This window comes from Aptenodytes patagonicus, chromosome 3 (assembly GCF_965638725.1).
Source record: "Aptenodytes patagonicus chromosome 3, bAptPat1.pri.cur, whole genome shotgun sequence".
Lineage (NCBI taxonomy): Eukaryota > Metazoa > Chordata > Aves > Sphenisciformes > Spheniscidae > Aptenodytes > Aptenodytes patagonicus.
In genome coordinates this window covers 111,502,242-111,529,077 of record NC_134951.1, presented here as the reverse complement: position 1 = coordinate 111,529,077, position 26,836 = coordinate 111,502,242, and the positions used below count along the sequence as shown (strand labels likewise).

The 26,836-nt window shown below is 48.0% G+C and overlaps 1 protein-coding gene and 1 long non-coding RNA gene across 2 annotated transcripts; both read right to left on the bottom strand.

The window, feature by feature from the left end:
- Positions 1-207: 207 nt before the first annotated feature.
- H3-3A (H3.3 histone A) lies at positions 208-6,939 on the bottom strand. The gene is made up of 4 exons (XM_076334675.1): positions 6,883-6,939; positions 5,266-5,420; positions 3,583-3,736; positions 208-845 (listed from the first exon to the last, which is right to left on the bottom strand). The coding sequence occupies exons 2-4, from the start codon at positions 5,391-5,393 to the stop codon at positions 717-719; spliced, it is 411 nt and encodes a 136-aa protein (XP_076190790.1). The 5' UTR covers positions 5,394-5,420; positions 6,883-6,939; the 3' UTR covers positions 208-716.
- A 4,282-nt stretch (positions 6,940-11,221) lies between these two features.
- On the bottom strand, positions 11,222-26,598 carry LOC143158574 (uncharacterized). The gene is made up of 3 exons (XR_012995030.1): positions 25,324-26,598; positions 15,588-15,961; positions 11,222-11,375 (listed from the first exon to the last, which is right to left on the bottom strand). It is a non-coding gene; the product is annotated as an uncharacterized LOC143158574 (long non-coding RNA).
- Positions 26,599-26,836: the final 238 nt, after the last annotated feature.

The window sequence follows — 26,836 nt, the reverse complement described above, 5'->3', positions numbered from 1 at the left end:
ACATGGAGCGGACAGAAATTTTACACTCTTAAAAACCCCTCACATATACGCTACTTCAGCCAAGGTAGCATCCCCAGTGTTTGTTTCCTAGATCTGCTATAAGTATTTAGGTCACATATTGAAGAGAAAAAGGGAAGGGAAGGCTGATTATTTTTTAATCAAATATAACCCACATGTAATATTTAAAAATCAAGACTAAAAGCAGGCATCATTTAATGTATTTTAATAGCAAACTTACAGGAACAGCACAGAAGACAGACAACATTAAAAACATGTACTTGCATGTAGGACAACTCAGTTAGAAAAGTATAGTGAATGGATGGAATCTACTGTATGATAAAAATGCTACAAACACCATTTAGTTGCCATTGATAAGAAATTTACTTGTTTAAAAAAATCCAAATGCTGGCATTGTCCAGAAAAATTTGACAGGTTTATTTATAATTTTTTTTATAAAGTTGAATTGTTGAAACTTGTTCACTGAAACATTTTTTGACCACATTGATGTTTTATGTCCCCTCGTTTATATTAAAAATCCACACACAAATGAAAATGGAAAAAAACTTGCCAATACCCAATTCTGTCCCCTATTTTTCCATTTGCAACCATATACTTAGGTACCTTTTAACCCCATGGAAAAAATATCTAACGTTCATTACTACCAATAACAGGAAGAAGATTTTGCTTCGAGAATGACAAACCCATCATAGTGACGTTTAGGCACGCTCTCCACGTATGCGGCGTGCTAGCTGGATATCTTTTGGCATGATTGTGACACGTTTGGCATGGATAGCACACAGGTTGGTATCTTCAAACAGGCCAACCAAGTAGGCTTCACTTGCCTCCTGGTGAAGGAGAAAAGAGTTAAGAGCGCTTTCAGTCTCTGAGCACTAGGAAAAAAATAATAATAATAATAATAATAATTCAAAGTACAATGTAACATGGCATTAAGCTTAGGCTTCTATCTTTACTACTTGTGAACATCAAAAGTTTTAGATTCTCAAGAAATAAAAGCCTCCGTTTTCTTATAAACCACCAAAAAAATATGTCAAAGTTGCATACTATTGCCATTCGGTGAAGACATCATCTGGAACACAATTGAACCAGTGTTCTGACAGGACTCTCACAAGATAAGGGGTTATCTTATCAAAAGGTTAGTTTGTTTAGGAACTTCTCTCTTCAAAGGCTGGGTTACACTATTCAAATGATTTGTCTGCAGCCTCTTCCAGAGTAAGAGCTATTGAGCTTCAAGTGAAATTGGCAGGTGGTAGGGAAAAGAAGAGCAGGTGTTCCTTCACAACGCACAGTTCGGGCGCACAGCTCCTCCCGATACTGAAGAGGTGGCTTAATTCAAAAGTCAAAAATTAGCAGAAAAAATGTACCGAGAATTATTAGATATAAGACAACAACACCTTTGACTCGGGAACTCCTTGAATCGCCAAAACCAGGACAGCAGCCTGAGAATTACCATCAGACACTTGTCCTATTCCTATACTTTCTTCCTGCCTAAGCACCCCCCGTCTATTTGGGGCACACACCACAGCCCCCCCACGATCACAGAAGGTTCTCGCCTCACACCTGTGAGCATCACGGGGTCAGCACTTGGGAGGGCAAAGGACAAGCCCTGTCCTGGGAAAACCACAACCCTGGCCACAGTGTTTTCTGTTACTGAGCCACTGCAGACTGGATTCTGGGTTAGACAGATGCTGCGTTGGACCTAATTATGCTTCTGGCTCACGTTAAGTTAGCTGCTATTAAGCCCAGCACAGCAATGGTAACGGTTTACATGTTTTTGGGTTGATACGGAATTCTAACACCTAACAATCTCCTAGGGAGCATCTCGGCATGCCAACATCAGACCAGCACACGGACCAGGACGCAGCACACGGTTGGGGTGAGAAGGCAGGAATGATGGGGCTCGCTTACAGTACGGAGGCTGAGGTCCACCGTTCTAGAATACACGCAAGAGAACAGCTTGTGTGAAGCATTCGTTACCGGGAACCGCAAAATCAACTTACTAAGTTCAAAGTTCCTGTTTAAAAACGCAGAGCATTTAGTACAAAGAAAGAAAAATATTTACTACAGCAGCTGAGGACTGTAGTATTAGTAAGTCATTTCATATCCAGTAGGATATGGCTACCACAAGTTCCCCTCACACAGTTTTGCCAAATCACTACAGGAAAAGTTAAGACACTTCACCAAATAAGCCATGCTGGCACAAACAACGTGGTACTAAAGGGGTTAGAAGGTTTTTTGCAAATACGCAAGCAGGAAGCACTAGGAATGGTACATGAACAAGTTCTATACCAGCAACTCCTTAACGCAAAACCAGCCTTCTGAAAATGTATTAACTACTGACTAATTTTAATAAGCGGTTCCTGATAAAGAGACACGTAGGTAAACCTCAGGATTTAAGAACTACCACGTTCACTCACAGCAGTGAAGACAGAACAACAACTAAAAGCAGCAGCAGCAACTTTGCAAATGCACACAGCCACCTTTTGAAGCTAAGCACGTGTTCAAGTTTATAGCATCTCACGACATACGTTTCAGCCCTTATCAAGTGGAAGCCATTAACCAGAAAAAGGCAATTTTGCCTGGATATCAGGTATTCTACAATTGCAGATAGGTTCCGGAACAATCTTTCAACAGCTACAAGAACAGTAAAGACCTATCTTTAATCAGGAGTGTATTTCTCTCACGAGAGGAAAACATTCCCGTGACAAGGACACCGTCTTGGAGGGGACCTAACTTCGATGCAGGAACTTGGGGCAGAAAAAGCAATCAATATTTCACCCTCAATATACTCTAAGTAAGTTATTCAACTAATATATTAAAAAAAAAAAAAGTGTTTAGCATCAACTACATCATAGAAAAGCACTTATTTCCCTCACCATGTTTAGATGTGGCTTATCGAGCTGTTTCTCTTTAAAGAGCATTTGAGGATACCAAGACCCCCCCACTTGGAGACACTAGAACCAGCTTTACACGACAACGCTTTCCTCTCAGACTGCACAGCTTTCAAAGGCAAAACCTCCAGCAAAGCCCGAGGACAGAGGAAACAGATTTATGTTAAGTGTCTTAATGAGACGCCCTGTTCTGTCAAGCCAACTACTTGGGGGGTGGGGGCTGTTAAAAAAAAAGCCAAACCCACACAAACCATAAAAGCAAACCCAAGCCCCCCCAACCCCGCCCCCCGTTTATGGCCTTTGTAAAGAGCTGCGGACCTGTCACGGAGTTATTTTAGCCTATGGTATCTGTAGGGCATCACCAGGGCCACCCTGAGCAAGGGAAGGCTGAGGGGCGCATCCCCCCACATCAGCCCCCCGCCCAGGAGGGGCCACGCCCACCGCAGCAGCCCACCAATCGGGCAGAGCTGGGGCTAACCCTAGAAACAGCCTGGCCAATGGGGGCGGGGGGCGGAGCCCTTCCTTACCTTCAGTCCCCAGGTTTTGGGGGCTTTGGCGGGGGCCCCCTGTGACAGCACTTACAGCACTGAGCCCTGCCTACCGACAGGTAGCCCCCTCCGGACCCCCCCCAAGACTGCCGCCTGGACGGGGTGCTCCCCTCGGTAAGGCTCACCTGCAAAGCACCGATGGCAGCGCTCTGGAAGCGCAGATCTGTTTTGAAGTCCTGAGCAATTTCACGCACCAGACGCTGGAAGGGAAGTTTGCGGATCAAAAGTTCGGTAGACTTTTGATAGCGTCTGATTTCACGGAGAGCCACGGTACCCGGCCTTTTAAAATTAAATAATAAAAAAAATAATTTAAAAAAAAAAAAAAGGATTAGTATTCAAAACATATTCTGCATCACCTTAAAAATACGGGTTCATCATCTAAGCTAAACTAAGCACCACACACGTCCTGTGTTCGCTAGAAGAGCCCCAGCGTTTACAACACAAAACCAGCTCCGCCGGTGAAGGGTCACTCTTTTCTCACCATCGACCCGCGCAAACTTCCGCTGGCCTCAACAGGGACGCCTCAGGCGGACCCCCGAGGCCCTGACTTCACCAGGGGGAGAGGTGGACGTTCGCTAACTGACACCATCGCATCCCGGCGGGGAGGCGGCAAACCGCAAGGCTGCCGTGAGTCAGCCGCTTCGGCCGTGCCACAGGTACCCTCCCAGCGATCAGCCCGACCGCGAGCACGGTTTTAAGGGGAACCTGCTTCTTCTTCCCCACTGACAGAAGACACCATCAACATTCACAGGACTAACGGAGTTTACGTCCTGTGTTATACTATCAGTGCAAAGTGCCTAGCGTATTTCCTTGTGTTAAGTTTTGGTGTCAGAACGACAAAATTCAGATCAACAACGTACTTCGGCAGACACAAAGTCCCACCGTGAAATTAATGCCCCGTTTAATTCTGTGGAAACTCTGTATTTTCCCACTCCTGCTTTGTGTATTAATTCCACCTCGCACCTACAGCGACACGCTTTTAGATTAAGTTCGCTATTTCGCAGCCGCTTCTCCTTCCCAGTCCGCTTTCCCCCCAGGGAAGCCGTGCATCTAAGCCCAAGATCATCCTCCACGCTGAAGCGCGACCGTCACCCTTCTGGACCGAGCAAGGACTTCCCCGGGTGGAAGACATCATTACGAGAGGACCGTCGAAAAGCTCCACTCCTCGTTCTCCCCCGCACCCTCCCGTGCGCAGACGTCGACGTTCGGGACGGCCGAGCGCACGGCTGCCCGGGGAGGCCCCGCGCACCGGCGGGCGCGCCGCGCCCCCTCGCGGCAGATCACCTCCCCTGCGCGGCCGTCGGAGCCGAAACGGCGCCGAGGACCGATCAAGCCCCTACAAGTAAATTAAGGTACGCCGCCGACAATAAACTTCGCGGCGGCGCAGCCCCGCTGCGGCGTTTAAATAACCAGAAGTGGAAAAAAAAAAAAAACACCGCGGGGCCGCGTTCACCCTAGGGGGAGGGCGTTCATTTTTTAGGCGCCGGTACCGAAACGCCCGGAAAGGGGCTAATGGTAAATGCCGGGTCGATGCCCGCCCTGGGCATTCGGGTGTTTTGTGGCGGCGTGCGGGGACCCGCGCCCCGCCGCGGCGGAGCGGTGCCGGCGTGCGGCCCCGGGGGGGGAGGGGGGGGGGCGGCGGGCGGCCGCAGAGGGAGCGCGGCGGAACGCAGCGCGGCGGCAAGCCCCCCCCCGGCGCCCCGCCCCGACCCCGCGGGGGAGGGAGGGGGGAGTTGGGGGGGGGGGACGGGGGGGGGGGGAGCGCTCCCGGTGCCGGCCCGGCGCCGCCTCTGCGCGGCGCTGCGTACCTGTAGCGATGCGGCTTCTTCACCCCGCCAGTAGAGGGCGCGCTCTTGCGGGCGGCTTTGGTGGCGAGCTGCTTGCGGGGCGCCTTGCCGCCGGTGGACTTGCGGGCGGTCTGCTTGGTGCGGGCCATGCTCCTGCCGACGTCGCTGCCTTACACCTGCCGGAGGGAGGGAGGGAGAGAGGGGGAGAGAGAGGGGGGGGGGGGGGGGGCCGGCCGCCCCGCTCAGCGCACGCCCCGCCGGCACCTGCCCCCCAGCGGGCGGGCGGCCCCCCGGCCCCGCCGCCCCGCGCAAGGCGTCCCTGCCCGCGGCCGCTGAACGGCGGGGCCAGCCGTTAGCCCCGGAGCCCGCGGCCGCCTAACGCCTCCGTTCGCCAAAGGGGGGGAAAAAAAAAAAGAAGAAGGAGGGAAAAAAAAAAAAAAGAAATTAAACGTCTGCCGATCGCGGAATATTAAAATACAGGTTTTTTGCCCACGAATTCAATAGCGAGGCGGCGGCGGCTGAAGCCGAGCAAGTCGCCCGCCAGCAGGCGCGGAGAGGCGGCTGTCGCCTCCCCCCGCCGGCCGCCCGTCACCTGCGAAGTGTTTGCAAATACCGCCCGGCAAACATCGGGGGGCCGGCACCCCACCCGCCGCTTCCACCCGGCGAAAACCTCCTCCGAAACCGGGGAGCGGGGGGAAGCGGAGAAGCAGCCCCCGCCGGCCCTCCGCCGGGCAGCCCGGCCCTCGCCGCCGCCCGCCTGCGCTCCCCGACCCACCGGCAACCGCAGGCAAGTCGGCATTTATCGTGCAAAAAGGAAAGGGTGCGGATAAAGTGCGAGAAAGCAACAAACTTTTTTTTTTTTGGGGGGGGGGGGTTGGTTTAGGGTGCCGTCTTTCTCTTTCTGTGTAACTGCTTCCCCAAAGCCGCCTCGCTCCCAAGCGCCTCTCACAGGCAAACTCATCTCCCAGACCCAGAACAAAATGGAAACAATCACGAAATGCAGCCCTAGTCCTTTTGCAAAGGAGGAAAAAATAAATCGCAAAAAATAACGCCAAAAACCCGCAAGGAACTCCAAACCATGTGGGTGCAGATGAAGGGGGAGGCAGCGGAAAAGTTCGCACTCGAAAACCGAAAAATTGCGTTGGGTTTGGGTCGTTCCTTCGGCGAATTTCTTTCCCTTTTTATTGTTTTTTATGCAATAGGAAAAAAAATATGGTCGGTGACCAGAGAAAAGAGACAAGATGGTGAAGCTGAGCAACAACTGTGGGGAGCAGGGGAAGGAAGGCAGGAGAGTTACCCTGGGCTGGCGAGCGGCTCCTCTTTGCGGCCGCTTCCCAGCCCCGATCCGGGGGATGCCGGGCTGAGGAGCCAGCTAAGGGGCTGGGGAGGCCGCTGGCGGGGGTTTGGTGCGGGGGCGAGGGGAGCAGAGGGGGGCAACGACCGCGCGAAGCGGGGCCGGGGGTGCCGGCGGAGGGAGCCGCTCCGGCTGCGCCGGGAAGGCGGCGCGGGGAAGGGGACCCGGGCTGCCGCCGCCTCCCCAACCCCCCAAAAGTTTGTGGGGAGGGTCGGGGGAGGGCGGCGGGGCGCCGCCGGGGGGTGTTGGGGCGCGGGGGGCGGCGGGCGCGGCGCCAGACTTACCCCGTCCGCTGGGCGAGCGCGGCTGCCGTGCGGGAGGGAGGGAGGGAGGAGGGCGGGCGTGCGGGAGGGAGGGAGGGCGGGCGCGAGGAGGAGCCGAGAGCCGGAGCTGCTGCTGCTGCTGCTGGCGGCGGCTCGGAGCACAATTGAAAGATGGCTGACTCGGGAGGGCCGGCCCCCCGCTCGGCCCCGCCCCCGCCCGCCGCGCCCCGCCCCGGCCCCGCCCGCCCGCCAATGGGGCACAATGGAGGGAAGGCGCGGCCCCGCCCCCCGCCGCGGCCCCGCCCCCTCCCTCGGCGCCGTGTGTACAAACACAAAAGACACGCCGCGCGCGCGAGGGGGATTCCCTCCCCCGCCCCCCCCCCCCCCCCCCCCGGCGGGCCGGGCCGGGGGCGCGCGAGGCCACGGCGGGGCCAACGGCCGCCCAACGCCGCCGACCGCGAGCGAGGAGCGGGGCGGGGCGGAGCGGGCGGCCTCCACCCTCCCCCCCCCCCGCCGACCCCGAGCCCGGCACCCCGGGCCGCCAGCCCTCGCCCTCCCGCCCCGCCCGGCAGCCCCCAGCGGCTGGCGCGTCCGGTCCCCCGCCGGGTGGGCGGCAGGTATGGCACGCCCGGAAGACAAGCCCCAGGGGAGCAGGGCACGGGGCTGCCAGCAGCCGGCTGGGAGGTGGGCCCGTGCTGCAGAGCGAGCCAGCTCTAGCTCTCGCCCCCACCCAAGTACGAGGCACCCGGTCAGCTCCCAGAGTCCGTCTTCCCGGCTTTGGGTGGGGTTTTGGGTCGTTTGGTTTTGGGTTTTTTTTTTTAGACAGAAGCAACGCCAAAATTCTCACTGTGAGCAGGCCCGTCAGGGCTAACCCGGCGAGGATCTGCCGTGGAAGTGGCCTTTTCCTCGTTCTGCAAAACAAGAGCTGAGCGGCAGGAGCGGACCGCCGGGGTCACCTGCGGCTCGGAAGCAAATTGCAGACACAACGGGTCATAAAGAAAAACCTGAGGTTTGGGGAGGAAGAGGAGTCTCATCCCCTGCATCGCTGCTGTCAAACTAATTTCGAGTTTGAAATGCAGCTATCAGAAAGGCGACTAAATTTCGCACTGCACCGCCAACGGATGCCATCCAGTTGTATCAGCTGCCGTGTTGTTTAATGAGAAAATTCACTCTTACTTTATTTTCTGCTAATGTCGGAAACGAAATGCCCTATGGGAAGGTAACCTCTACTCGAATATGACTGAACAGTCACTTGCAATTCTCTCAACTATATTTCAACTAGAGAGTCAAATTCTGTACTCACGCAAACTGGCGCCACCACCTCGTCTGTCGTTTAGGTATAAGAACGAGCTGGTTTTGATTTGTAAAATCTTTATTACGGGTGATGATGCAATGCAGTTCTGTGCAGAGACATCCGAGCTACCTCCAGCAGCAGAAGTGGTTTAGCCATGTACGTAGAGCAATTCGCTTGGGGCTAATCAAACCTGACGAGGAAGAGAGCGTTATCGTGGGCAGAACACCCTGCTAAAATAGATACAGGCTGCCCTGCTACTCAAACAAACACACCGGGCTGCACTACGCGGCCTGGCGTAGACATTCCAGGCGTATGCCCCTGACCCTCCGCTGGGCCTGTGAGGCGTGACTGTCAGGAAAGAGAAACTGCAAAGGATTTTAGTCATACTTGCAGAAGAATTAGTGGAGTAGTTTATCTATTGGTAGTATTTTATGAGCGAACAGGACCTTACTGGACAGGCAGAAAGAGAACTCGGAGCCGTGCAGCGCTGTCGAACGGAGTACTTGCAAACCCCCTGTAAACTCTGGCAGCCGGGCGCCGAAACGGGCATCGATTCCCGACCGAGCACGCGCATCCCGTAACGAGGGGCTGGAAACGTTAGCAGCCGGCAGCACTGGTTCCCCGCTGCAAGCAGCTGCCCGGAGACTAATAACCCACAGCTTATCCCTGTTCGCTTTAACTCTGAGCACGCTCGGAGGCGAGGAGGAAGCGGCCGCGCTTCCACCGCTCCCCAGTTACTCCCCACGTCCTCCTCCCGCAGCGGGGAGCTGAGCCCGCCGCGCTCGCCGGCTGCGGCCCTCCCTGGCTCCCCCGGCGGGACTCGGGCAAGGCGGGACCGAGCCCCGAGGTTACCTGCGGCGGACCGGAGGAGAGCTGCGCCCTGCCCGCCTCCGCCTCCGCCCCGGGGCGGACGCTGACACGCGCGGGCGGCGCCCAAACGCGCCCCGCTCGAGCGCCCGGCTGGCCGGCGCGGCGCCCTCTGCCGCTGGCCCGGCGCCGTCATTGGCGGAAGCGGCCCGGAATTCCATGACGTGGCGGCGGGGGCGGGGCGCGGGGGCTGCCCCGGCCCCGGCGCTGCCCGCTCGGCCCCTCCGCCCGCGGAGAGCCCGGCCCGGCCGCGGAGCCCGCGGCGGACGAAAGCCTTTTCCTCCGGGAAACGGGGGACCGAGCGAGTCTTTCCCTCTCCTCCGGGACTCCACCGGTGCCGCCTGCCCTACCGCTAGTAGTTCCGGCTGATTTAAAGTGCTTCAGAAACACGGCGGGCAGGACTAAGGTGTAGGGTCCGTTGACCGCCTGCACCGAACCCGACGAAAAGCCCAGAGAAGGGAAAACTGTTCCAGTGTTATCAGCTTTTGCACCCTCGTTTCATCCTCGCCGGCTGACGCCGCTAAAAACCTGCTTTTCCAGGGCTATGGGAACAGGCACGACCCCGGGGCAGCCCTTTAAGCTTTACCACAAATGCTGTTTGTGTGCCAACAGGACACTGCAGAAAGAGCTGGCCCAACACCAAAAAGACTCCAGACGCTCTTCTTTCACCGGCAGCGCTGATAAGCGTTCGCTCCTCCTTTCCAAAGGCCTTTATCTCTGCAGACCACAGGGATCTTCCACCCTTCGGCGTCTGTAAGCGACCATGAAGAAATCTAACCTAATGGGATTCCACCGGTTTAACCGACAATAACGTGCCAAGGACAACTGCAGTACTTCATCCTCACCCAGTGTAACCACCGCCGCTGCGAACACGTCCAGATTGCTACGGGAAATAGGATCAAGATGGAAAACAGCTGATCCAGATCGGAGCCAAGGGCGACTCAAGAGACTGGACAGAAAAGAGGAACATTCAAATCAGAAGTTGTCCGAGATGTTTTTAGCACCTTTCACAGGACGTGCACAGCCCTCGTCCAGCAAAGACGGGCAGACTTCCACAGCCCATACTCATTTTGGCTGTCTGGGTAGCACACATTCTCCAAAACACTCTCACCTTCACCTTGTTGGGGAACTCTCTCTCATCTTGCCCAGGCGATTCCGGACAGAGAAAGGCAGGCATTTTTCGTATCAGGCTGGATTAGTTGCAACTCACCATATCAAGCTGGAAATACTGTTTCAAAATTGTTACTGAAAAAAAAATTGTTGCTTTGGAGCAAAGGCTTCAAGCTCCAGTCCTTCAAATAGCTCCTAGCCAGCCTCAAATGCCGGTATAAGGCACTGGCCCTGTTGGCCACAGAGCTAACAGCTCAAGCCCAGTAACATCGCAGAGTGCATGAAGATCTACAAACAACTGCAGCAGCTGCTTCTCTTTGCAACAGCACAGATTACAAGCCCCAGAACAAAACACAGTGGAGCAGATGAAGTGTGCCTTTTTTGCAGTTATCCGGACAAAGGAGAGTAAGTGAGCCTGCAGTATGATCGGTTTCAAGCAACATTGCAGGTATCTTTCAGAAACATTTGAAAAAGATTTTCCATCACAAGAGACGTTCACGGTTTGTTTTATCACCCAACTCCAAACAGCCTCTGATCAAAGAAGAAATATTTCTTTCCTATCGCCCCCCCCAAAGCACAAACTAAAAATCCAAACAACTTAGTCTAGTTCCAACTCAACAAATAGAGAAAGGTCTCCTCTTATTACCCAGGGGAAGTTGGGGTTGTTATTCATTTTATGCAAAAAGCTAGTCAGACATTCCAGTGAGGGAAGGAGTAGAAAAGACTAGCTTTATTTATCTACAACGCTCACTTGACTCCTACTTCCACGGATCTCCTCCCAGACCCAATTCTCCCTTCCTGTTCTCCTTCAGATCCGTCTCTCTTCTCTCACTCATCAAACCTCCAACCACCCTTTGCACTCAAGCTCTGTGCCCCTCACTCCTATTCCCCGTCCCAGCTCCCAGCCTCCTGGCCATCTTATGATTTCATATTCCCTACACACCCTCCTTGATTCAACGTATTTGCTCAGGCAGTTTCATTTTTCACCACCTTTCTCCTTGACCCTATCCCCATCTTTCATCCTCTTGATTTTCATGCCAAACCATCCCCACCTTCCTCTAGTTTTTCAGCCAGTCCCAGTCCCATACCTGCTGTGTTTTCTTCCGCAGCTCTCGGGCTTGATAGCCTTTCCTAGCCAATTCCAGTCCCCGTCCTTAAAAGTCCAGTCTACTCTTGCTTCATCCTCACTCCAGTCCTGGCTAGCCTGCCACCCAGTTTCTAGCTGCGGCTGCTGCAACTTCACCTGGAAATTAAAGTAAAATGTCAGTACAAAATGCTCACAAGTTTTTAAACCATCTTCCTCTTAAGATGTATTTTGGCAGAATGAAAACATTTGTAACCTTAATTTTGTATTAACAGCACATTTTGGTGCGGATTTAAATGTATTCCTAAATAATCATCTACATAAAAGATGAAAATACACTATTTCCAGTGTTTTTACTAGGAAGGTACTAGGGGTGGGAACCACTGGCACTTAGGAAGGAAAGCACAAGTCATTTAAAACCTCAAAATGATTTACAGTAATTTTGTCTCTGTGTAAATAGTTTTCTATTATTATTTGTTTTGAAGTTTTCTATGTCCTGAATTTGTATGCCACAGAAGTTACAGCATTGTAATAGTGGCCATTGTAATGCACAGTTGCTTGATATGCTGGATTGCCTATTACACCACACAGTGCACATATCTATCGTTTGTATTATTTATACTCTCTGTCAATATATAGGCAAAAAATACACCGGCCAAAACTAGCAGCTGTATAGTACACTAATCTTTAGAGATTGGCACCTACTGGAAATACAGATAAGAGGTTGCGTAACAGTAGTAGACACAACTTTTTCCTCTCTTTCATCTATTTTCACTGGGTCTTTTAATCACGTTTTGCTTTTGCAGTTCTCTGAAGTACTTCACATATACTAGACATTATGGCCCCGCTGTTTAAAGAAAACTCTTAAACACGTTTACTTTTAAGCACCTCCCAAGCTCCGTGGACTTCAATGAAGATACATACTATTAAATTTACACACGTGCTAAAGTGTCTCCCTGAAGAATGACCCCTAAGGAAAGTCCCCCTGTTTAAATAACAAGGAAAGAGTACGTGTGCCACATGAAAAAATCCTTGGAATTCCTGCGTTCTTTAGGAAAGCTTAAAAGAGACAGCTACTTTAAAATGCAAAATTATCAGTCCTGTCAAAGGTACTTCTTTTCACATTTTGAGCATCACATATGTGCAGGGGATACAGAACAATCTATTTTGGAGACAAACTGCATTTTTCTAATGTCTCATAACCCAAAAGCAGTAAATCTGTTTTGCTTTTTTTTCCCTCCAACCTTTTTTTTTTTTTTTTAAATTTACACTGTTTCAATGAAAAGTTTCTCCCAAAAGGAATGTCAAGGACAAATTTCTAAGACAGTGAAAATAAGGCTACCATAGCTCAGAGAATAAGATTCAGGACTCCTGGATTTTCCTTCTCTTTTTGGATTACCGCTAATTTTTAGGAGGCTTGATGAGTTCGACTCAGCCTCCACCTTCGTGGTTCCCCTCCTGCAAAGACTTACCAAGCGCTTAGTTTCCCTGAGTACATGCCTGCTTTTATATATGGACTCCTGGCTCTAATTCCCTATGTATCATCCAGGATTCTCTTATTGTAATCTCATTTGTATTGCCTATTATTAACATACATGCACTGCTGGAACTCATCTTTCATCCTTCTAATGAGGCCCTACAGAACATGAAAGAGTAAATAACATTACATAAAATAGCGCTAATTCTTTCTTTTCCATGGTCTAGTGAGTTTCTTCTGGTGGAAAGAGTGCTACACAAAAAACCTGTGGGAGCACCCTATAACGACATCCCAAAGCTCCACTCCTAGTCCTATCTCGTTTGCTTATTTGTTTCATCTTATAATAGCCTTTTAAATACGCTTAATATTTTAATGTAATTTTTGTATTAAAAAAAAAATCAAGTCCATTGCCTTTTAAAGACTGGAAATTAAAAATATCTTTAATTGCCTGATACACAGCTAAGAACAGTTCCAGGTACATAAGATGCATTGTAGCTGTAACCACAGTCTCAATTTTTTCTTATCAGCTTTGAAGGGCTTGTATACAACAGTTCATTATCTTAAGGTGGAAACAGGACTTGAAATATTACACTGAAAAAGCAGTATTCCTATTATACTGACACTATAAAAATCCTAAACATAGGTAGCTTTTTTAACAGCTGTACTCTATTTTATATTATGTTTTCATTTTGCATGGCTCACGTGCTTAATATTGGATAATTATATTCTCATTTGTTTCAATGTATGGGATGATAAAGGACCATAAAAATAAAAATAGCACTACACGTTTACACAGTCACGGACCTCACCTTGTCAAGAGAACTTCAGCTTCTTATTGACTTCTCTAAGCTTATGCCTTGTCTTCTTCCATTTCTCAGGACAGTATTATGCTATTTTTCTTAAACGGATACTATCAGTTTGGCGTGCACTAAAGGGTTAACGGAAACAGAAACTGAGTCCTAGCACCAGATAGGGAATAGGGTACAACAGATAATTGCGAGGTTATTGTACAGCCTTGCCAAAGACTAGAAATTATATGATACGACAAGAAGTATCTGTGATTTTTAGATAAAATATGATCAAATGTCGTAATGTATTTCAGAGATATGCTGTGAAATTTAATTGTAAAAATATGTCTAAGGCATTGGGTGAAAGAACGGGTAGACAAGTAAAAAGAAAAGGGAGTTTATTCTCTGTAATGATAATACAAGATTTTGAAATTTACTGCACCTGCTTGAGTTAGTTTGCACTGACAGACATATTTCAAGTGGGCTTTTGCAAGATTTTCTGCAGTATAGGGAAGAGCAATTGTTCTGGGGAATATTTCTTGCTAAAGTCACCGTACGATAAAATTATTAAACTCATTTTAGCTCTCCTGGTTCTCCACACATGACTAAGTTATCATAACAACCTTTTCCGTCTTTTTGAAGCATTGTATTGTACTGTGGGAGGAACTGGATAGCCCGTGGGCTTCATCCTAATGGAGACTACTGTAAAATCTTTTATTTCCTAGCACTTCTGTGTTGATAGATTCATTAAAGCTGCCAAGGAGAAACAACCAGCGCAAGCTGTAATTGGTTACCAAATAAGATCCCTACTACTACAGTGATTTACTTGGAGCTCCTTTTGTAGAATAATTTCAGCAAGCTGATTTGCCCCAAGACTCACACGTGCTGGAAAATAAACCCCTGCAGGCTTGCATTAGGGAGGGAAAAAAAAGGCTCACTGTTTTCCGCCACCCATTAGGCTCACATTGGCCTCATTTTGCAGCGCTGTTCTTGTAAAGGATGTCTTTTTATGCACTGATGCAGTACCTAGCCCATGCTGACACTGCCTTGAAAGGCTCTATGAGCTACTATACTTGACAGAACTAAAAGGGTAATATTATTTATTTCATTTCTTTGCTCAGTGGGGTAATCTCATGAGATATGAATCTCTTCTTCATGAGGGCCTTGGGGACAGCAGTCAGAATGAAACTCAGCCATACTTTAGCGCAATGCAAACAGCACAGACCACAGTACTCAGGCTCCAACAGCAAACAGCAGATCAAAATATCAGGTATGATGCCCAATATCGTAACTTATTTGGAACAATATTCTGTAGACTGGTTACTTTCAAAATAGATCTGCTTCTTCCTTGTAAAAGCACAAGACTAAGATTTTCTTGAAATGGCATTGATGCTTCACAAGCCTCATTTGTGAAAGTCAGCTGAGGAAGGGTCTCAGAAATGAAAACATTATTCTGAGGTCTGACCCTAACACAGTTGTGAAGTGTTCTGCCATATCCCATCTTTCTTAACAAGTACTCCCAAGTCTCAGAACCCACTTTCTGGAGAATTAGTCTCCTGAGAGCAGAAAAGGGAAAGAGAAGATGGAGTGGCAGACAGTATATTTTAAAGCGACAGCAGAGAACATTAAGTTCTTTTCAGTCTTACCAGACTACGGAGTTTTGGGGTTTTTTAAAGAAATGAAAGCTTCCTATTTTCCCAACATTCTTTGTAAGTCATACACTCTGTAGACTATACTTTACTGCACCACATTTTTAGACAATTTTTCTTCATTTCTCCTCCTCCTCAAATTCGCATCTCATAAGGCATCTCACTGTGAAAACTGCAGTTGCTGTTAAGAATAGCGCTTAATATTAGTGCTGCTCATTAGTTTCCTAATGCTTAGAAACTTATGTAACACAATTCACGTTCAAGCCTTCTAAAGAATAACTAATTTGCCCTGACTACTCATTGTTGAGTATCTACAATCCCAGCTGAGAATAAAAGGATTCACAGGTATTTTACCACTTCTGAAAATCAGGCCTAGTATGCCTTTGACTACATACCCAGATGTGAGCACCCCAGTTAGAGGCTATTTTTAAAAAATCCTTTAAAAATGCCCATATACCTGCTTTCACGTCACGAAGAAGACGGTGTCAGAGCCAGAATTAGAAGTTCCTGGCTCCCAAACACGCTCTGACCACACATCTCTTGTAATAGAGAAGAGAGCCGGAAGCAAAGGTGCAAAGGAACGATGTGGCAACAGGTAGTTCCTTCTCATCAAACGGTGCCTGCCAAGCCTCGCTCTCTGCGAGTACTGCAAAGCCGCGTTCATGGGGCCCAGCTGCTTTAAAGGAGTCCAGTGATCCTTGGTGTACGAGAAGAATTTGTCAGGCAGCACCAGTTCTTCGTATATGATTTGTATGTCTTAGCCAGTTGCTGATAAAATTCCCTCTTCAGTTTTACAGTGAGTCTTGGGAGCTTTAGCAAAAGCCCAAATCCCTGCAGATACATGAGAACATCAAAATCTCATCTTTTGGTTTTGAATTCTAAAGAAAGTGTCAGGCAGTTGTGCTTGCAGAGACAAGCTTGATCCCCCAGCAGCTCAAAAACCCACCAAAACAAACAAACAAGCAGTAGAAGGTAAATGAGAATGCACAAATTTAGCATGTGCTAACATTGCATGATTCTGACAAATCTTATGTTCTGTGGGGACTCAGGACAATTTTTGTATGCCAAGTCCTGGGCACTACTACTTAAAGCATACGAGTGATGTTAAAATACAAACCACAATCTACGCAAGTAAAGTGGAGAACATCAGTTGGGTTTAACAATGGACTGCGGAGCACAGAGCACAGATCTCAAGACAGAGGCAGAGAAGAAGCACCACTCGAAACCCCAGCAACAAAGAACTACAGGAGAGGTTGCCAGCCTGTTTCCCCTGGGCTACAAGGTCTTCAAGCACAGCTCCCATGCTGGCACTCTGTCCCACATCCAACAGCGAGGCGACGCTTTTGTAGGATAAATCCGTACTGTGAGAGGGAGTAATTTATCAGATGCTATTGGAGTTGACGTTACACACTTCATTACATCTTGAAGTTACACCCTTCAGCCTAGCCCTGACCCACAATGGACAGCTAGCATTCCTGGGAGTCACTGTCATTTCCCACCTGCAAAAAGCACACAGTGCCCTTCTCCCTTGGTTCACTGAAAAACGAGCTGGCTGTCTGGCAGTCCTAAATTTTGGTATGTGGCTCAGAGGGCCAGGAAGATTGGTCACGCCACATCTGCAATATTTAAGATTCTTGGTTATGAGAACCACAAGATCACTTGTAGAGCCTTTACAGGTAAAGGGCCACCCGCACAAACCATGCAGTGAACACACTTTGGTGCCATGCCCAGTTCTGCAGACGTGAGACATGGTTCGAGTGGCATGAAGGCTTCTCCTGACAAACTGTTCCTGTAACTTCCTGCTACAAAAGAACAACAGGGAGAAAAAAAACCAACCATCATCAACAAGATTTTCCAACTGTGACTTTCATACACTGGCAAGACTTCTTCATCGCCCTGCTTTGAGAAACAAGCAATCTGACATATTCTGACACCGACATCACTTCTAGGCCAGAGCCCAAGTCAGACAGGAACACGAAGGAACAAATGCACAGCTGTATCACTGTCATGTTGCTAATATTCAAATATAACCATGTGAGGACATGATTTTTCCAGGCCTCACATACATATGACTTAAGAAAGATCCTCAAGGGGCATAGTACACTGTATTACAAATTCCTCATAGATGACACATAATTACCTCTATTTTGGAAAGGATTAGAAGAAACACTGGAGGGGAGTCCAAAATACACCAGTGACATTCCTTAAACACCATACTAACAACTTAATTTCAATCGCATGGGTGAAAAAAGATGTTGTATAAACAAAATGGCAAACTATTCCAATATCGAGACAACAAGAAAGCTACGCACATCTGTAAAATCATAAAGCCAGCGTTCTCCAACTTCAACGTACTGTATAAAACCAAAAAAATCCAACCATTTTCCCTAAAAAGGATTTGTATGGTTTCTTTTAAAGAGAAACAAATAAAACCCTGCATCCATTATTATTCATTTGTAGGTCCTCTTTAAGCTAGCAGACCATTCTCCACACAAGGAGATAAGTATTACTATTACAAGAATGTTGTCTGAATGTAAGTGGGGCTTATAATGATCCAGTCAAAAGGAAGCCACGTCAAACTCAGCACCCAAAGAATGAGGCCTCTCTACACTACAGACTGGATCCTTAAGACATTTCTCCCTCAAGCCAATGGAGCTTTGAAAATTTACACTAGCTGAGGATCTGACTCATAACATTTTATCAAGGGACGAACGAATCGGTGACATGATCTGCTTTAAACAGGATTTATGAACACCCACATTCCATGCCCAGCGTAACCACGTGTTATCTCTGCTGAACGTAATTCAAAATGAGGGTTTACCTGCTTGAGGCACTCTGCTTTAAATTTATGTCTTTTTAGACCTGTCCTTTGTGCTCTCCCTTTTGTTGCTGTCCTCCTTTTCTCCTTTAGTTTCCTTGTAGAATCTCCCCAGGTAAACCAAAAGCAAGCAGATGTGGGTGGGGTAATGTAATTTGGGAGCTCCTCCCAACTACTGGAAATGCAACTTCAGTTTTAGCAAGGAACATTTCCAAATCAACTTTCATCTCAGTTGAAAAACAAATGAGGATACCTGATCTTTTTTTTTTTTCTTTCCCTTCAGCTGATCATTTCAAGAAGAGTATAACTTACTTTGGTCTAGGAGCTTCAAATTATTTCAAACAGTGCCACAATTGGATGAAAAGCTCACATTGTAAGGGCATGCAACGTTCACTCTCTCCTGTTTCTTAAAAACTTTAAGGCATAAGGGTCTGACATATAATAGAGATCTACCACGTATATAGTACACATCTCATACCATACACTCACTCTTAGCTTTGGATTTTTGCAAAGTTGCCAAACACTCAGACGCCAATTAAGAAACTAGAATCCAGTCCTTACACAGAGATTAAGTAATTCAGCACAGTGTCTCTGCAAGCTATAATTAAAAGCAGTTAGCTTCATTACAGGAAGAGCAAAAGTAAAGAGGCAGAGACCTATTTTTGGTATTGTTTTCCTATAAAATATACTGTACACTACAACTAACCCGTTCACTGCTCTCCAGCTGTATTCAGTTAAAATTAATCAGAACAAATTAAATCTAAGGATTAAGGCTAGCAAATCAGAGGAAACACAAGGTTAAGAAAATCCTAGAATATGAGGTATTAACTTCTACAATATTACCTGGATGTCTAATTAGTCAATTCATTTCAAATTATTGCTGCCAAATTTAAAATTGTTAACAACACTAACAAGGTCGACTATGCTGATGATAAATTACAGCCAAAAAGGGACCTTAGTTTATCAGGTTCATTACATATATATGTGCAGAGCAGTACATGTTCCTTCCCTGAAAGGACTCACAGTTTAAACATCCTTGCATAGGATGGAGACAAAGATATTAAACACAACAAAGGGACTAATGTAAGGACAAAACCAGTTTTACAGCTATTTTAAAATCTTGATTATGTCTAAGTATCTGCATGTGCTGGTTTTGACTGGGATAGAGTTAATTTTCTTCATAGTAGCTAGTATGGGGCTGTGTTTTGGATTTGTGCTGGAAACAGTGTTGATCACACAGGGATGTTTTCATTACTGCTGAGCAGGGCTGACACAGAGTCAAGGCCTCTTCTGCTTCTCACCCCACCCCACCAGCGAGCAGGCTGGGGGTGCACAAGAAGTTGGGAGGGGACACAGCCAGGACAGCTGACCTCAACTGACCAAAGGGATATCCCACACCATATGACGTCATGCTCAGCATGTAAAGCTGAGGGAAGAAGAAGGAAGGGGGGGACGTTCAGAGTGGTGGCGTTTGTCTTCCCAAGTAACCATCACGCATGATGGAGCCCTGCTTTCCTGGAGATGGCTGAACACCTGCCTGCCCATGGGAAGTAGGGAATGAATTCCTTGTTTTGCTTTGCTTGCGTGCGCGGCTTTTGCTTTCCCTATTAAACTGTCTTTATCTTAACCCACGAGTTTTCCCACTTTTGCTTTTCCGATTCTCTCCCCCATCCCACCGGGGGGGAGTGAGTGAGCGGCTGTTGGGCTTAGTTGCCGGCTGGGGTTAAACCACGACAGTCCTTTCTGGCACCCAACGTGGAGCTCGAAGGGTTCGAGATAACGACAAGTTTGACTGGAACGTGCTAGATCGAATTTATAGCTGTTATTGCTGTTTAGCTATTAATTGGCAGGCTCTTGTGCTTGCCATGGGGCTTGCTTGCCTTACTGTATATTAGAGTCTAGTGCTCATTTGTGGCTGCTTTTTGCTTTCGCTGCTTGCTGTAGTGCTGTGCTGCTTATCACCTTGCTGTGCTGTGCCTGGGAACATTTGATAACAGCAATGGCCATGCGCCTGGGCTGGCAGATGGCCAGGGCATCCCTGCTGTTTCTGTGCTGCTGTACTGGACAGGCTGGAACTCCAGCGTGAACTCGAGTCAAAGGGACTGTGACCTGTGGATGAGTCCACGCGGGAGCAGGACACCCCGAAGCGTCTGTGGCCGTGGTTATGTTGTGCCGCAGCAGGTAGACCTCTGAAGGGATTGTGGCCCAAGGATAAGTCCACGCTGGAGAAGGTACACCTCGAAGCATCTGTGGCTGTGGATAAGGCCATGCTGCAGCAGCTACACCTTGAAGCATCAGTGGCTGTGCTCGAGGTCACGCTGGAGCACCTCAAAGCATGTGGCCATGGATAGGCCCACGACAGAGCAGGTACAGCCCTGGAGGGACTGCAGCCATGGGTAAGGCCATGTTGGAGCAGGTTTACTTCTGAAGGGACCGTGGCTGTGGGTAAGGCCACGCTGGAGCAGGTGTATCTCTGAAGGCATTGTGACCCGTGGAGAAGGCCACGCTGAACAGGTGCTCCTCAAAGCAACTGTGGCTGTGGATAAGTCTATGCCGCAGCAGGTTATACCCCTGGAGAGACTGTGGCTCATAGGTAAGGCTCCACTTGGAGCAGATACACCCCTAAGGGACTGCAGTCTGTGGGTAAGTCCAAGCCAGAGCAGGGGCAAGGGGAGGAGTTCGTTGCAATGTTAAACCCTATGGTTTGATCTGAGGGGACCAGGGGTGGAGATTGTAATGGAAATACCTTTAAATTGTTGTAACCCATGATTTGAGTTGCGTGTTATAGGAATTACTATAGCAGGAACCCCTTGTCGCTAGCCAGGCTAGGAGCAAGGGGAGGAGTTCATTGCAATGTTAAACGCTATAACCTGGCCCAAAGGGACCAGGGGTGGAGATTGTAATGGAAATACCTTTAAATTGTTGTAACCCATAATTTCAGTTGCATGTTATAGGAATCACTAGAGCAGGAACCACCCGAACCAATGGAGGACAAGCCTTACAAGAAGCAGTGCCAGTGCAGCAGTGACCCGACCTGAGCGGGCTTTGGTGCCCAAAAACTCCACAGAACACACCACCTCTCCTGTTCTGAGTGACCACCATAACAGATGGAGCCCAAAGTCATGGACTAAATGAACTCAATGGACATTTTGTAGAAATTTGTGGACATTTTAAAGACATTTTTCAGGGTTGGTCCATAGACTAAGGGAATGATATCTGTGTATTGTATCAAAGGATGGGAAGCGGGGGGTGGTTAATGAGGATGTATTGGGTAGTGTGGGACCTGAGCATGACGTCAATGGTATGGAATAAGGGGTGGAGAATGTGCTGGTTTTGGCTGGGGTAAAGTTAATTTTCTTCACAGTAGCTAGTATGGGGCTGTGTTTTGGATTTGTGCTGGAAACAGTGTTGATCACACAGGGATGTTTTCATTACTGCTGAGCAGTGCTGACACAGAGTCAAGGCCTTTTCTGCTTCTCACACCACCCCACCAGCGAGCAGGCTGGGGGGGCACAAGGAGTTGGGAGGGGACACAGCCAGGACAGCTGACCTCAACTGACCAAAGGGATATTCCATACCATATGACATCATGCTCAGCATATAAAGCTGGGGGAAGAGGAAGGAAGGGGGGGACATTCAGAGCGATGGCGTTTGTCTTCCCAAGTAACCATCACGCGTGATGGAGCCCTGCTTTCCTGGAGATGGCTGAACACCTGCCTGCCCATGGGAAGTAGGGAACGAATTCCTTGTTTTGCTTTGCTTGTGCGCGGAGCTTTTGCTTTACCTATTAAACTGTCTTTATCTTAACCCACGAGTTTTCAGACTTTTACCCTTCTGATTCTCTCTCCCTTCCCACTGGGGGGGAGTGAGCGAATGGCTGTGTGGGGCTTAGTTGCCGGCTGGGGTTAAACCACAACACTGCACTATTACCAGCTGTGGGCTATAAGAAGAATAAAATACAGTTATTCACCACAGACTTGATAGGAGATTGATATCTAGGCATTCACTGTGAGACAATAAGTATATTTAACAGTAGCTATTGTATTAATACAAGGGTAATATAAGTAACGTGACATTTGTATTTCTCCTCCCCACCCCCCAGCTCCCAACCCAGTATCAGGTATCTTAACACACTGTCTCTACGCATTGCGCTGATGACACAGAAACTGAAGCAGATGACTATTGACATTTGGCAGGAAGCTGCACTTGCAAATATCAACTTAGATTCATTACGGTTAATTACATTTTTTGTCAAACAGTATGATGTCATAGTATCTGAAGTAAAAAATGTTCCCTCATGTCATACAGCATCTTAATTTTTGTCCTAAGAACACGCACACAAAGGTTTCTTTTCATCCTGTCCTGATCCTCCACGCAAAAATAATATGAAAGTGTGTAACACATTTAAGTCTTGCAAATGCATTATCTGCAACTTACACTTTGGGATACCATTAAAATGTAAAAGAACATATATCCAGATGAGCCAGTCTCCATATATATGATAGTACATGACTGACTGTCTAGCAGATGGAAAATCTACTCTTGAAAGACATGTTTTCAAATTCTTGAAGTGACTTCAGTGGACAAAATTTACCTTTGTTAATATCTCTGCACACTTAGAATATTCTGAAAGGAACATACACATTTGCTTCATATTTTACGTGATGTCTTTCATCCTTTCTCCCGCCTATGTCTAGGAACATTTTTAGAAGTGAGAAACATTGAATTCTTATCAGAGCAATTTTTGACCTGTCCTTTGTTAATCTGGGTACCTTGTGAACAACTGTTCTTGTGTTCTTCACTCTCACAGGCATCTTTCACGTGCAGATCAGAAGTCAAGGGCCAGTGAGTACCTTACACCTCTCAGTACAGAGTCTTGCATAATGTGATCTTGGTCTTGACAGGCCATTATAAAGCACTATAAAGCACGGCTACTACTATTAAAATGGAATATACTGGAGGAAACAATAAGGCTGAATGAATGAATAGCAGCATTATGACAGTTACACATCTGATAGTTCCAGATAGAGATATTGTAAAAACTCTGTTCCACATTAAATCAAGTAATAGATTTTAAGCAGAAAACAGTCTAGTCTAACACACTGCGTATTATACGCCACAGAACCACACCCAGTAACTCAGGCATCACACGCATGGATATCAGAATGAAATAAGGAAAGGATGGATAGTCTCATCTCTTAAATTATGTCAAGATAGCAGGAAGTTTTAAATTCTAGTCTTGGTCCTTCCACTGACTTGAGAAAGTAGTATAATCAGTTTGCCTGAGTGTCACTATTTAAAAAGTCAGAGTACTTACTTATCCCACAAGGATACTGTCAGGTTTAATTAATTATGGCTGTAAAATCCTTTCTAAATGAAAAGTGGCAAGCATGATTTATCAATTAAGTCTAAAACACCACTGCAGAATCAGAGACTGATCGCTGTTTTATCAAGAGCATAACATTTCTCATAAAATACATTTCAAACGGAAAATTATATTAACAGCCTTTTTGACTTATTTAGACTTTTTTGTGAGGAGCAAGGCAATAGACTTTTGATGAGTTCTAGGAATAGAAGTGTAATCAAGAAAAGAGATACAGGAACACTCGCCCACTGACATTAATGTGGCACTAGCTAAATGGTGTGGCATAAATCACGGGAAAGGGGACTATGTCCCTAGCACTGCTGTAGGACCAAGCTGAAAGAAAACTACTCCTCTACCTATTAGATGTCACTTGCTTGTAGTCTGACTATGTGCAAGGATCTGTGCGAGTCACCTAGGTATAGCCACCCAGAACTGAGTATGGCATGAGTAGCCCAAAACTACCTGTAAGGTGGCAATGCATGATCTACAAAGGGCCTGATTTATGTCAGTATGACTCTACTGCTGTCAGCTTTCATGCTCACAGGTGTATCACAGCTATAGCATGTATCCGCAGGCAGAATCCAGGTGTCAGTTACGAATGACAGCTGTCATTGATGCACACCTCCTCTCGGGGTGCAGTGGGCCCTCTTTTCCCTACGATGGCAGCTATGTTAGCTAAGGTACTCCTTGCAGGGAAATTATAATTCAGTCAGTGCTCACTAGGGCCAGGAATGCATCAGCACAGATGTAAGAGTAGTTCGAAACATTCAGAAGAGACATGGATCAAACGACCTGTGAATTACACTGATTCAGCACATCTACTGGACAGTCCTGTGGCCCAACTCTTTCCTGGACAACTCCACCTATTTGGCCTGTACTGGCAAGCTCCACACCCACGGCACCAATAGCCGGAGTTTCAGAGGAGGAAATGAATCATGCCCTCAGAATGCAACTGAAATCCCACAGACCTAAGAAAATACATATCCATCTGCATTATGTATACGTGCATACTTCGTATATTGCCAATTACATTTCAATCAGATACCGCACATGAATAAAAATACCCAAATCTAGTGGAATTTAACATTAGGTGGCATTCCAAAGATATGGCACGTGATTATAAATGAAACAAGCAGTACCACATGACTTAAAATACGTCAACTGAATTTGGGCCCAATCCAGCACAAAATAACCACAGCTTTTCCAGGCTACACAGGCATCAGGTTTGAATGGTCACACTGCAGCAGCGTGACGCATAATTTGGAAGTACCAACTTGTTATGGAAAGACAGTAAGGGATTGTCTAGACTGGGTCAAAATGCTTTGCAAAAACATTTTAGCTAAAATTAATAAAGCTTAAGAAAGGGTGGGCGAAGTTTGATTTGTGAGTTGGCCAAGACATGCCCATGGGGAGATCCCCTTAATTAAATTATTACTAATTTGTTTACGATCACGGGTGAAGTCTCCACTTCTGGGTCACGTCACCTCTCTGCCTCTTTGTTTCCCAGCTTCCTCCTTCTTTACCACATCGACTTAAGACCGCCAGGCACAAGAGCTACCTATCCATGCTCACACAGGCCCGGCCAAGCAGCATGGCTCTTCTGCAAGCAAAAAGGGTGGGACAGCCACAGCACCAAACTTTCTGGAACAGTCAAGAAGCTCGGACACAAGCCCCATCTTTTTAAAGCAGCATCGATGCTTAAGGCCTGAATTTAGCTGCAGGCTCTGACATAGGCGCCTATCTCACTTGCTAACAGGGGGTTTTCAGTGTGCCAGGTGCCCTGCTGGCAGGGGAGCCCCCCTCGGGCAGGGGCAGAACTGAAGTGGGCAGATTATGCCGTGAGCAACAGTCCTTGCCCATGCTGCTACTAAACAAAAAGGCATTGCAGGTAACGTCGTTATTTGGAAATAAGGTGACAGGTACACTGTGCTGCAGATCTCAGGGCAGCCCAACCACGTCTTTGCTAGTGTTTGCAACAGTTCCCACCAGAGGCAGCTGGTAGCAACCTACCTTCAAATATTCTCTAGCTGGATGGTTATGTTGAAGACATGAAGGAGGTTTGAAGCCACCAAAGAAGGCAGTAGTTACATCGTCTGGATCGTCATCATACCTCTGCACGCGTCCCTTCCTGGAGAGGTAGAGGTGTGCATTTTCTTCTAACCACTTCTTCAGTCTCCTGCTTATGGGTAGTCACCGCATGTCATGAAAAGCTGAGTGTGGCCTCCTGCTCCAGCTCAACTTTCAGCCCGATTTAAAAACATTTTATGTGACTACGTAACCAAACCTAGCCGAAATAGCAGAGTCCGGGGCCTCTCCCCATCCATATGCTAAAATGCAGGTAGCAGGACAAAGAAGCCATAGGGACGGAGTCCATCATCCTGCAAGTCCTTACACGAAATTTGCACCATATTTGATTGGACAATTAATGACTGCACATTTCCATTACATTTCTTACACTTGCAGTGCTTCGCAATGGCAGCACTGCCCCTTCCCAGCTGCCTGAGGTAGTATGAGTATTTCCATTCTCACGCTGCTGCTGCCACCACTACTAAAACGGCAGAGCAGACGAGCATGTTTGGAGCCATGGTCCGTTTTGCCTGCTGTTACATCCTCACAGAGTCGACGTGACAGGTTGTAAAAAGCCTTTACAACCTGGTAGGCTGCACATAGTGGTCTGAATCAGAACGATAGGGCTGTCTCGTGTGGAAAAGGTAAAGCACAGAAACTGCTTCCCAGGACGGCTTCTAGTATCACTTACACCGGGAGACGGGACATTTCTCTGAGCAGCACGCTCCAGACGAACGGTGCTCAGGGCCATTTCCTAAAACAAGATACCAGGACACTGCGTAAGACCCTGTATGGTGCCATCAGAGCTATTCCCTCCTAGGCAAGGGTGCCATGCTCCAGTGTTTTCATTCCCAAAGACTGGCCGCTAAAAATACCTGGATTCTCATTTAACCTTCCATGTCTAAAAATGATAAATTGGGTCCCTAAAAGGTCTGAAACGTCAGACTGACTCCAAAGTTTAAGAAATACAGGTTGCCTTACACCTTTCAGGTGTAAAAATGACAAATTTGGTCCCCTAAAGGACTGAAACATCAGACCGACTCCAAAAGATCAGAAACACAGGTTGCCTTAAGTCCGGTTTGAGCCTCCAGCCCTTAAAAAAAACCCAAAAACAACCCAGAAACCCAGCAACGAGGGAATCTTTTAAAACTCCAATGAAGGAAAAAGAGCGAGCAGCAATTAGCAGCCCAGTCAAACCACCCGAGGAGAGAGGCAAGAGACCTCGCGCGCGCCGCCAAACCTCAGGGAGCCCCGGAGAAGGGCCGGGAGCCGCCGGGCGGGAGCGGGGCTGAGGCGGGGGCGCCGGGGGGGCCGCCTCGGCGGCCCCCCCGGCGCCCCCGCCTCAGCCCCGCTCCCGCCCGGCGGCCTGCCGTTACCGGCTTCGCGCTAGCCCCCGCCCTCCCGCGTCACCTGACCGCGCGCCCGCCTGTCGTCACAGGCGCACGCGCGGCGGCCG